Source organism: Engraulis encrasicolus, chromosome 12 (assembly GCF_034702125.1).
Source record: "Engraulis encrasicolus isolate BLACKSEA-1 chromosome 12, IST_EnEncr_1.0, whole genome shotgun sequence".
NCBI classification, from domain to species: domain Eukaryota; kingdom Metazoa; phylum Chordata; class Actinopteri; order Clupeiformes; family Engraulidae; genus Engraulis; species Engraulis encrasicolus.
The window spans coordinates 27,027,013-27,039,952 of NC_085868.1; the positions used below are offsets into that span (position 1 = coordinate 27,027,013).

At 39.3% G+C, this 12,940-nt stretch overlaps 1 protein-coding gene across 1 annotated transcript; it reads left to right on the forward strand.

Annotated features, from left to right (window-relative positions):
* Nucleotides 1-2,248: 2,248 nt before the first annotated feature.
* LOC134459643 (toll-like receptor 13) lies at nt 2,249-6,211 on the forward strand. The gene is made up of 2 exons (XM_063211988.1): nt 2,249-5,155; nt 6,111-6,211. The coding sequence occupies exon 1, from the start codon at nt 2,315-2,317 to the stop codon at nt 5,135-5,137; it is 2,823 nt and encodes a 940-aa protein (XP_063068058.1). The 5' UTR covers nt 2,249-2,314; the 3' UTR covers nt 5,138-5,155; nt 6,111-6,211.
* The last annotated feature ends 6,729 nt before the right edge of the window (nt 6,212-12,940 follow it).

Below are 12,940 nucleotides of genomic sequence, written 5' to 3' on the forward strand. Positions count from 1 at the left end.
CACACACACAGACACACACATACACACACACACACACACACACACACACACACACACACACACACACACACACACACACACACACACACACACAGTGAAAAGGGTAGAGAAAGTAGTGAGTATTGTCAGAGTTGGCCAAAGTTGACCGCCAGATGGGGGATGTAGTCACAAAACACAGACACCACGGGACCTGAAAGCATCCTGCTCACGGAAAGGGAACTGGGAACTGCCACAATGTCACAATGCTACAATGCTGCACGGCACACAGTGCAGCCGACACATACACGCACACACATACACACGCACACACATACACACACACACGCACACACATACACACGCACACACATACACACGCACACACATACACACGCACACACCTACACACACACTAGGGTACATCAAACGCCCAAACTTGAGAAATTTCCGCTCTTCTTTTGCCCCAGGCAAAGGGAGGGGGTGGGGTCGGGTGAGTTGAGGTGGGGAGGTTAGGTCTTTACTGTAGTGTTTGTATTGAGAGAGGGGGGCCTTGCAGATGACATTTATCCTGGGCCCCGCCAAAGCTGTTAGCGGCCCTTATGTCCCATTGGCACAATGACATGATGCCACAGTGCCACACTGGCACAACATCACAATGCTGCTTCATTTACACTATGTTGCAATATAGGAAATTTTCTTGGGGAGGCGCCTTGTGTGGATTTATAAACATGCCAAAGACGGTAGGCTCTTAAATTAGCTGAGACAGGCCAGTCGGTCAATAACAGAGTGGGACTTATGAATTATAGGCCAAGGAGGATTCATGCTTTTCATATGTTCAAAATCACTGCTGGTATGTATGAAACATTGTGGCGTTTCTTTTTCGCCTATAGGGTTGAGACTCAGTAAAAACCTTGAGACAACCAGTTCAGAATCAGTAGATCATCTGTGATGAGCTCTTTGTTTTTCCACAGAGTTCTTAATGAGGTTTTCAGTTGTCAGATTTTGATGATACTTTGAAATATCGGTACATTTTGTTATTTAAGTTGTTAACATGTCATACAGGATTTTATTAATGGTCAGTAAATTACGTATTAACTAATTAAAAAAAAATTTTTCTAAATGAGTGAGGAATATTAGGGGGCAGTTGTGCCCTAATCTGGTTAACCTTTAGAGGGTGGGTTTTTGAACATTCTATAAAAAGAATGCATTCTATATCAATGCAAGATTCTAAAATTCCAAATTGTATTGAAAGACGCCCAGAATTCTATAGAACTATCACTGCCCAAACATTCCTGTCACACCGGTGTGACGGTACACTCTTAAAAATTAAGGGAATAGGCTTTAGATCAGAGGGTTGCAGTTTCGAATCCCACCCTTCCACTCCACTCCAAGAGCCGTTGAGCAAGGCGCCTAACTCCACAGTGCTCTAGGGACTGTAACCAATACCCTGTATTTAAAATAACTCTACGTCACATTGGATAAAAGCGGCAGCTAAGTGTAATATTAGACCTATGTTCATATCAGTAAATATGTGCACATAAGAAAAACGGCCTACAGCTGCAAACCGAGAACTGGACCCTGTAGGATGAGTTTGATGTGTTTGTCTGCCAGACACGTCTATATTGTGCAGTTTAAACTCTTGTGCTCTTCTGAGGCCAAGCATGCAGGACTGCTGTTTTTGTCAACATAGTTTTCCTTAATCAAAGTATCATTGTTTGTATAGTGTTACCATTTTTTCTCAATCATAATCATGACGTTAAAATGTCTTGAGCCAAAGAGAGAGTGCTGTGAATGATACTTAATCTAAAATGCACACCCTTTGTTCTAGATTTTTTTTCCTTGAGAATTTGATGCCAGTACTTCTAATGGACCTCACGGCAAATTGATGAAAATTACTGGCCTGTATGCAGTTGACTATTATTAGCTTAATCTAAACTGACGTCTCAAAAGTAAAAGTAGATTTAAATGCATGCAGGTAACACCAGTTATTAAAAAAAAATAAAATAAAAAAAAACAGCTAAGAATTAGTTGATCGTAAGACAGGTATACTGATCTACGGTAACTGTAGTAGTGTTGGAAAGAAACTGTTGCAGAGTTTTTTTATTCTACTTATACTTAGACACATCTGAATCTAAATACAGGCACACAAGTAAAAAAAATGCATTAATTAATTCATTCATAAATTTGTTAATTGATTTAATACAATAATGCAGAGGAGTAAAATCTAAGCTTATTTATTGTGATGTCTCCATTACAGACTTGCATGGTTGATTGCTGCATCCACATTGGTGCATTCATACAACTGGACCAGTGGAGGGCCATCTAAAGCAACACCATGTCCTCCACTCTACACAGATCTCTCAGTGCTCCTCTCTGCATCACTCTGTACATCATTGCTTATGCCAGCCATGTGAATGGATACACATTTGGGGAGTGCCACTTACATGAGCCAGAACATAACCAAACAAAGTTTTTCTGCTACAGGAGACAACTTAAAGACGTTCCTCAAAACCTCCCTCCTGTCATAACAGAGATAGACATTTCTCACAACAATATCAAAGCAATCAAGAGTGACGATTTTCGAAATCTTGTTCATTTAGAGATACTGAACGTCTCACACAACATCATCTCTTGTGTGGAGAAAGGCGCTTTCAGAAACTTGACTTCCTTAACAGAGCTGAACCTAAACAGGAACCATTTGACCCAAATCAAAGATGAGTTCTTCAGTGGTTTGATTAATCTTAAAGTGCTTCTCATGAACTTCAATAATGTTTTAACTATAGCTCCTTCAGCACTTTCGGTCTTTTCCAAACTGGAACGTGTGCAACTGTCTGGCAACAATCTGAGGAACATAACATCAGTGCAACCCATTTTCCAGATAGAAACCCTGAAAGAACTTCACATTGCTTCCAACAAGATTGTACATTTTCAGTCGACAGATATTTCAAATTCATCCCTCCAACTTCAAATGCTGAATTTATCATCGAATCCAATCAGTGTTTTCAGGATCACGGCTAATATTTTCCCCAACCTCACAGCCATTGATTTGTCATTCTGCTTTTTAAAGCCAAATTTTGAGTGGGTGGTGCTGCTGAGCACCGAATTCTTTCGGAATGTGAGAAGGCTTGATTTGAACGGTGTTAATATCTCATTTGTGGATTTTAACACAATACTGCAAACGTTCAATAAGTCACTGGTCCAGCTAAAATTGAGCAATGTGCATTCAGTTAAAGCCTTTATAAGAAAGGCTTGTCTGATTCCAACACTAACCGAGTTAAAACTGGGTCAAAACAATATCACTAATTTTACAGAAACAGGACTTGACAAATGCACGCACTTGAGGTCATTGAATTTGAATCGTAACAATCTTACCAAGCTGGAAAACCTCTTTACTTCATTAAAACATGTGTCCAACTTAGACCTGAGTCAGAATGACTTTTCGGACATTCCTAGTATCATACAAAATTTGTCCATGTTGAAGTCCTTAAATATTGTATTTAATAACATTAAAATAATTAATTGTAGCACATTTGAAAATGTTAATCTAAAAATGCTAAAGCTGTACCACAACTCAATTTCTGAGATAAATGATTGTGTTTTTCAAAACATGACAGATCTAAAAGAACTTCTACTAGGGTCAAATTCTATTGAATCACTGAGAGGAGCTTTCAAAAATGGCCCTGCAAAATTGAGATATTTGGAGATAAGTGCAAACGCACTGCACTCCATCAAAGAAGATGACTTTAGAGGTCTGACATCACTCACTGAATTGTTTTTAAATGACAATAAAATTGAATCAATAGATTCAGGAGCGTTTGATTCTTTAATTAGTTTGAAAACCCTGAATTTGCAGGCAAATAAAATTACAGACAAATACCTCACCCCAGCCATCTTTTCAGGACTTCCAAATTTATATGAACTGTTCTTACAAAACAATCATCTCTTTACATCAAAGCGGTATAAAACCCCTCCTTTCAGTCATTTGAAGGCTTTCCACATTCTTTCAGTCGTATCTCAGCCTCATCATAAAAGCCAGACATATTTACCAGTGAATTTGCTGTGGAATCTAACGACTTTGAAAGGTTTCTGGGCCCAGAAAGTTGGTTTTACGTTTTTAAATGATGACTTCTTCAAAGACAACAATGAGCTGACGGACCTTGCCCTTAGTGAAAATCACCTTGCGTTTCTCTCTCCTAACACATTCTTGCCACTACGAAACCTCAAAAACCTCCAACTGGAAAACTGCAACTTAAAGACTTTAGATTTCATTGTAAAAGCCAATTTGCTCTTGCTTAGTCGTTTGCAGATCAAAAATAACCAAATAAGCTCCATCAATAACACAGTTATCAACGCCCTTCCCGCACTAAATTTACTTGAGATGAGAGGAAATCCCTTCATTTGTGACTGTTCCAATAAAGACTTCATCAAATGGGTGGAGACGGACAATTTCACACAAGTACTTGAAGCAAATACATTTCGGTGTAATAGTCCACCAAATTTGATAGGAACTCACCTTCTAAATTTAGACGTGCATTCTTGTTCAGTTGACTGGGGGTTTTATTGTTATATTTCCACTGCTTCTGTAGTGCTCCTGACTATGGTCACATCTCTCCTGTATCACTTCCTACGCTGGCAAATAGTTTATGCTTATTATTTGTTCTTGGCATTTCTCTATGACAAAAAGAAAAAGGATCCAAAAAAGGCTAGGTTCCAATATGATGCTTTTGTTTCCTACAACCTCCATGATGAACACTGGGTCACTGGTACGTTGCTTCCCAAGCTAGAAGGGGAACAGGGATGGAGACTGTGTTTGCACCATCGGGATTTCCAACCAGGAAAATTCATCATGGACAATATCATAGACGGCATCTACGGCAGCCGCAAGACCATCTGTGTCATCAGCCAGCACTACCTGGAGAGCGAGTGGTGCTCCAGGGAGGTTCAGGTGGCCAGCTTCCGGCTGTTTGACGAGAAGAAGGACGTTCTGATTCTGGTGTTCCTGGAGGACATTCCGGAATACCGGCTGTCAGCACACTACCGGATCAGGAGCCTGGTGAGGAAGCGGACGTACCTCCGCTGGCCCAAAGCCGGAGAGGACACGCGGGCCTTCTGGGAGAAACTAAGGCTTGCCCTGGGCACCCAACAGGACCCTGAGTAGGAGAATTCCCTCAGTGATGTGAGGAATGTCCTCAAGAACTTTTTGTTTATGCTTTGTTGTCTTTGATTATGTACACTACAGGGCCGAAGGCAAAGTGTTCTGCAGTTTTCCGCCCATGCTTGAGTCACTGAGTCTGTGTGTGCGTCCATCCATTACAGATTTTTCCGAACTTGCACGTTGAGGTCTTGGTAGAGGCAAACAATGATGGGAAATATTAATGAGAGCCAGGGGCGGAGCAGGGGGGGGGGGTCATAGGGGCCAGGAACCCCCGGCCTCACCACTTGGGGGGCCCCCTGCCAGTGACTTTCGATTGTCAAACATCTTGTAGGGGCCCCATTCTATGATATTTCGTGGGCCCAACGCCTCTGACACATCCCCCACCCCCCCCCTGTCCCAATGCCAGTGCTCCGCCCCTGATGAGAGCCCTGTTGGCTATCTTCTCCCTTCATGATACCTCCAGTATCCTGTGTAGCGGTCTGATAGCTCTTTTACAAGTATGTGCACTCATGTGCACCCAGCAGGTGAATTCCCTCAGTGATAGGCCTATCCAGAATGCCCTCTAAAGCTTGTTGTTCATATTTAGTTATAATTGATTCGGTCAAGAGATTAGTTGTTGCGTATTTACAGTACTGTATGTTAAGTTTGGCTAAGTCCCGTTAACCGACATCTTTCTTACAAATCTAACAATGCTGGCCCAGTCGTGTCTCTAATGGCTGGGCACTGGTCGGTTCCGGTCCAGGTCATTTGCCGATCCTTCCCCGCCTCTCTCTCCCAACATGCATCCTGTCTCTCCTCCACTGTCCTATCGCAAACAATAAAGGCTTAAAAATGCCCCCCCCCCCCCACAAATATCTAAATAAAACCCCCAGAAAACCCCAAATCTAATAGTGCTGTATGATCAGACTTAAACATTTAATTTATATTCCTTTAACATTTGTGATATCTTTTCCTATTTCTGAATGATATTTTACAGATCACAGAGATGAAAAACTTGGATAAATGAAGAAACCTGTAGATGAACACCTCAATAAGTAAAATTGTGATTGAACATTTGAAATAAATAAATATAATGTCCTTGCTAGTGTCTTCATTCAAATTCAGTGTATGGTATGTTGGTTTACTTCTTCAGCCCTCGGTACGCTTGCTGCGAGCCACAAATTATGCACATCACCGCGAGCAACCGACTGAACATGCTTGCTTTAAAAGCAGTAGACCAACACGCAAAATACTGGCGGGGGCAGAGAGAACAGCATTGCGATCCGGAAATTGGGAACACAAACACTGTAATCAAAACAAAAAGGACTCCCTGGGCAAGGAGACTGAAGAGAAGATACTGCTCCTACTTCTACATTTGCACACTCCTTTGTCAAAGTGCAACGGGGAAGTATGATCGCAAATCGAATGTTTGTAGTTTTGGACAAGCTCGAGACGCTCTTGAAAACTTGCCCCCATCTTATTTGTTTATTTGTTGGATCCCCATTAGCAATGCCACAGCTATTCTTCCTGGGGTCCTTTTCTTCAATAAAATCAGTTCATCATAGTATTAAAAAATACACCTGGAGATCATACAAAAAAACAATACAATAACATATAGGCTATAAGCAAAATACATTCAAATTACACAATTTAATACAACCTGCTAATAAATATAAATGTATCAATATAAACATCTACCCTCTTAAAAATAACTCTTTCCTAAAAATATCTTGACTTGTTTTTTAAAACTGGCTTTAGAACTAATTTGTGTGATAAAGGTTGGCATACTGTTCCATGCAGTGATCGCTCTGTATCCCACTGTTCTTTGTAGGGCATTGGTATTTGCACGGGGTACTACAAATGTCCCTGTCGTTGCAGACCTTGTATTATAAATATGGGAGTTAGACGTTTTACAGAATCTGCTATATTGTTTCAGAGGAGTTATTTATATATTATTTAATATTGCCCATGTTGAAGTCAATAAAGAGGCCATTAATTTATCCTCAACTTTTAGCCAGTGTAAAGAAGAGTGCATATGTGTAATGCTGATATATTGTGAGCACTGGAGAATTAGTCTTGCTGCCTTGTTTTGCACTACCTGAAGTTTGGCTAGATGTGTTCTACACGCATTAGACCATATTATGTTACAATACTCCATCTGACTCAGAACCAAGGCACTTATTACACTTTTCATTAATTCTTGTGTGATAGCATTCCTACATCTTCTAACCAATGCCAGGGCACAACTCATTTTATTCACTATTTTATCTATTTGTTTTGACCATGTCAATCTAATGTCTAAAATTACACCCAGTAGTTTTGTTTCCTTTACTTGTTCAATAGGTATTTTGTTTATAGAGAGTTGAATCACTGGGTCATTTTTTAAAGAATATTTCGATCCAAATAAAATGCTTTTTGTTTTAGCTATATTTAGGACAAGTTTGTTCTGTTTCACCCAAGCTTCCACTTTTTGTAACACATCATTTAATGCCTCTGTTAGACCTGATGTGGACTTGGCAGAAGCATACATGGTTGTATCATCTGCATACATTGCAACCTTTGCAACTTTTATATCAAATGGAAGGCCATCGTGGTTTTCTCCAGAAGCACTCACATGGAACTGTGCTAAAGTAAGTTGCTTATGTAGTATATGGTGGACCTTAAAATGTTTATTTACAATAATTCACCAGTTTTTGTATGTAGGCCACCCACGCCACTAGAGGGGGATATTGTCACAGGCCCGGGCATGGCCCGATCACAAGAGCGTAATACTGACGTGCGTTATACTGACAAACAATAAATGCACTTCAAGAAAAACAACAAAAAGGAAAGAAAAGGAGAGGATGCCCACAGTAGTCAGCCTGCCACCAGCAGCTAAGGTGCCTAAATAAACTTTTGATGGTATTTTTTGTTAAAAGTTGGCAACCATGCCAGAAGTTATCAGCATGGGCTAAGGTTTCAGAATCACCTGGTTGCCAACACGGAACTTGACCTTTAAGGTCAAATATGAAGGTCAAAAGGTCAACCACGGTCAGATAACAGTGTTATTTAGTTAAAAATTGTTACAAAGTTGTTAAAAGTGGGCAACCATGCCAGAAGCCATCAGCATGGACAAAGGATTCAGAATCAACTTGTTGCCAACAACTGCACTTGACCTTTAGGGTCAAATTTGAAGGCCAAAAGGTCAAAAACAGGGTATTTTCTTGCTAGTCTTTGTTGGGAACTGTATATTCATGGAATTCTTTTTCAAAAGTTGGCAACCATGCCAGAAGTTATCAGCATGGGCTAACGTTTCAGAATCACCTGGTTGCCAACATGGCACTTGACCTTTAGGGTCAAATATGAAGGTCAAAAGGTCAAATAACAGTGTTATTTAGTTAAAAAATGTTTAAAAAGATGTTAAAAGTGGGCAACCATGTCAAAAGTCATCAGCATGGACTAAGGATTCAGAATCAACTTGTTGCCAACATGGAACTTGAGCTTTAGGGTCAAATTTGAAGGTTAATAGGTCAAGCACTATGTATTATTAGGTTAGACTTTTTGGGGGACTGTGTTCCTGGAAATCTTTTTCAAAAGTTAGTAACCATGCTAGAAGTTATCAGCATGGACTAAGGTTTCAGAATCACCTGGTTGCCAACAGGGAACTTGACCTTTAAGGTCAAATATGAAGGTCAAAAACAATGTATTTTCTGGTTAGTCTTTTTTGGTGATCTTTATATTCATGGAATTATTGTTTTCAAAAGTTGGCAACCAAGCTAGAACTTATCAGCTTGGACTAAGGTTTCAGAATCACCTGGTTACCATAGTCGAGATCAATAAAAAAAAACAGTTTTTCGGTGATGTGCTTTCATAAAATACAAGTTGTTTGCATGGTACTGTATACTGAATAATTAGTAGGCCTATAATTTAATGTTTGATTTGGCTTATCATGGTGGGGCTCTGGCCTGTCATCCTTAGACATTCATCATAGCTCATTAGCATAAAATTAACTTGCATTTTTTTAATTGTCATTCTGGTCATCTCAATTACTTTATTCTTCTTTGTGAAGCACATTAAGCTGCTGGTATGAAATGGAATATGCCTTGGCTCACCAGTGAATTTGCTTTGCCCCATCAATTCACATGCTTCCCATAGAAAAAAATAATGACTTCAGTTATTTCTGATGTGTTCAAATGGTTATAGCAATGAAGGATACTTGCTGATTTGCTATGTCATATCATAGTTAGAAAATAAAACCTACAGTAAGAGTAGAGCAAGTATTGCATACTTCTCTTGATGTTCTCACTGTAGAATGTTCGGTTGCAATTTCCCAGGCTTGAGTTTTTGTGACACCTGTACCAAGCACCATGCTTATCTTTGGGTATTGATTGACTTTTTTCACAAGACAAAAAGGCAATTGATATGTTACCACCAAGTGATGCATATGGATTGCATCTTGCATAAGCAAATCAGCAGGCAAATGTATGGCTGCAGTCTGACAAAGTACATATTAACAAAGACACTGAGGAGACAGGTGGTTGGAAAGTTGTAGACCAACACTTGATGGCTGTGTGGCAAAGGAAACCTCCAGTTCCACATAGTAGCTTAGGACTGATAAGATGTGGTTGTAGAACCAAGTGGGCAATACATGCCTGCAGTTGCCTGAGGAATGGACAGCCCTGTATACCTGCATGTGATTAAAATGTAGAATGTTTAAACGCTGTAGGGATAGAACATGATCTGGATGACACAACCTTTTTGTAATGACAACAACAATAGCTCCTTTAAATACATAAATATCCAGTATGTACTGACATCACATTTGAATTTTAATTATTGTTTTAATTATTATTGAAGTAAAGAAGCATTATGATGAATTCTTGTTATTGACAATTTGCAATAATCACTTTCACTCATACCCTAATAATAAAGGCAAGGCAAGGCAAGGCAAGTTTATTTATATAGCGCATTTCATACACAGGTGCAACTCAATGTGCTTCACAAAGTTAACAAATGTAAATGAAAGGAAAACAGGGAAATGAATTAGAGTCAAAAAAACATTTAAAACATTAAGATAAAACATAAGGTAAAAATAATAATAAAATAAAACATAAATAAACATAAAACCTTGAAAAACAATTCTTATTTTACTAATTTACTTCTCTTATTTTACCGTCTTTTCATTCAATAATTTAAGAAAGCATCTGAGAACAGCTTTGTCTTGAGTCTAGATTTAAAGCTATCAATAGTGGGTGCATTTTTTACGTCATCTGGAAGCTGGTTCCAAAGCTTTGAAGCATAGAAGCTAAAAGCTGCCTCTCCACATTTTGTTTTGACTTTTGGAATCACCAGCAAATTCTTCTCCGTTGACCTTAGTGACCTGGCCGGTGCATACAGCTGAAACATATCCAGTAGATATGTGGGTCCCATTCCATTTAATGATTTAAATACAAGTAGCATTGCCTTAAAATCAATTCTGTAGCTTACTGGGAGCCAATGCAGCGATCTTAAAATTGGAGTAATGTGGTCAAACTTCCTTGTCTTTGTAAGAACCCTTGCAGCTGCATTTTGTACCAGTTGAAGCTGTTTAATGGTCTTATTTGGGAGGCCAGTAAACAGACTGTTACAGTAATCGACTTTACTAGAAATGAAGGCATGTATTAGCTTCTCCAGATCATGTTTAGACATCAGGCCCCTAAATTTAGAGACGTTTTTTATGTGATAGAATGCAGACTTAGTAATAGCTTTCATGTGACTGTTGAAATTTAGGTCACTGTCAATGAGGACCCCAAGATTTTTAACTGTTTCCCTTGGTTTTTGTCCCTTCGTTTCAAGGATAGTAGCAATCTTTTGTCTCTCCTCTCTTTTCCCAAATATAATTACTTCAGTTTTTTCTGTGTTCAGCTGGAGGAAATTGTGAGACATCCATTTGTTAATTTGGTCCATGCAATGATAGAGTGATTCAAGGGGGGTGTAGTCATTGGGGGACATAGATAAGTAGAGCTGGGTATCATCCGCATAGCTATGGTAATTTATGTAGTTATTCTCGATAATGTGTCCCAGTGGCAACATATACAGATTGAACAGTAGTGGTCCCAGAATGGAGCCCTGGGGGACCCCACAATCCAGAGACATTGGTGATGAAGTATGTCTTCCAATGGCGACAAAAAAACTTCTTTGTTGTAAGTACGATTTTAACCAGTCGATCACTATGCCCGTAAAACCAACCCAGTGTTCCAGTCTATGTAGTAGTATAGAATGATTAACTGTATCGAAAGCAGCACTCAAATCAAGAAGTACCAAGACGGATGATTTGCCAGCATCAGAATTCAATCTTATGTCATTCATAACTTTGATAAGAGCTGTTTCAGTGCTGTGGTAGGCACGGAAACCAGATTGAAACTTATCAAAATAGCTATTAGACATTAAAAAGGCAGTTAATTGGTTAAAAACAATTTTCTCTATTATTTTACCCATAAATGGTAGATTGGATATGGGCCTATAGTTGTTTAGTACCAGTGCATCCAGGTTGTTCTTTTTCAGTAAGGGTTTCACAACTGCTTCTTTCAGACAGCCTGGGAATATGCCTGTTTGTAGTGAGGTGTTGATGATCTGAAGTACATCTGGTGATATTAGGTGTAAGATGGATTTGAAGAAGGCTGTTGGTAGAATATCTAAGTCAGATGTAGAGGAGCTAAGACTTTGTACCGTTCTATTAAGAATGTCCACATCAACTAAATTAAAATTTCTCATGAGGTTAGGATTTAACTTCACCGTAACAAGTTGGTCCGAATCTTGGGTCGGTTGCACATGTGTGAGTATGTTTGTACGTATTTTTTCAATCTTACCTTTGAAAAAGGATGCAAACTCATTGCATTTGCTGACTGAGAGGAACTCAGAGGGCATTTGATTTGGGGGCCTTGCTAGCTTTTCCACAGTGCCAAACAGGACGCGTGCATTATTAATATTTCTGTTAATTATGTCAGAGAAAAAAGATTGTCTAGCTTTAGAAATTTCTTGGTTGTATTTCGAGAGTGTGTGTTTATAGATTTGGTAGTGGACTTCAAGTTTGGATTTACGCCACTGTCTTTCAGCCCTCCTGCATTCTTGCTTTAGCAATATAACTGTGGGATTCATTCTCCAAGGGGCTTTTTTATGTCCCACTGTTTTGATTTTTTCGGGGGCAATAACATCCATAATATGGGTCATCCTTGCATTAAAATTAACCATGAGATCATCTGCATTCTCTGAAGTTTGACTTTGGATCTCTGAAAGTGCTTGCTGAAAGAGTGAGGCTGTCTCACAGTTGATTATACGTTTTTTGACTGTAACAGATTCCCTTTGAACATGAGGGTACATAGAAACATCAGAAAAAATGCAGTAATGGTCAGAAAAGCCATAGTCTTTGACACTAGCACAAGCATTGAGGCCTTTTGTTATTATTAGGTCTAGAGTGTGACCTTGGTTGTGTGTTGGTCCTGTTACATGCTGTGTAAGGCTAAAAATGTCAATAAGACTTAAAAATTCCTTAGCATAGACATTCTCTAAGTCGTCCAATAAAGACTATATAACTTCTAAATATACAGTCCCCTAAAGTATTAGAACAGAAAGGCAACTTTCCTTGTTTTTGTTGTTCACTGAAGACTTGGGTTTAAATGGGCTCTAAGTAGGATTAAAAGGTTAATTAATCACTGTCCAGAGTCATCAGATACTTACAGTAGGTTAAGTGTGACTCTCGCGACCACTTCCACCGTCCACTGACAGAAAACCCCAAATGCAACTTTTGACAGCGCTGTCCGCTTCGGGAGAAACCTCATCAAAACAGTGTTTTATTTTCTTTACGATTAT

What these genes read in the sequence shown, in the direction of transcription:
- LOC134459643 (XM_063211988.1), top strand. Translation starts at nt 2,315, where the DNA reads ATGTCCTCCACTCTACACAGATCTCTCAGTGCTCCTCTCTGCATCACT.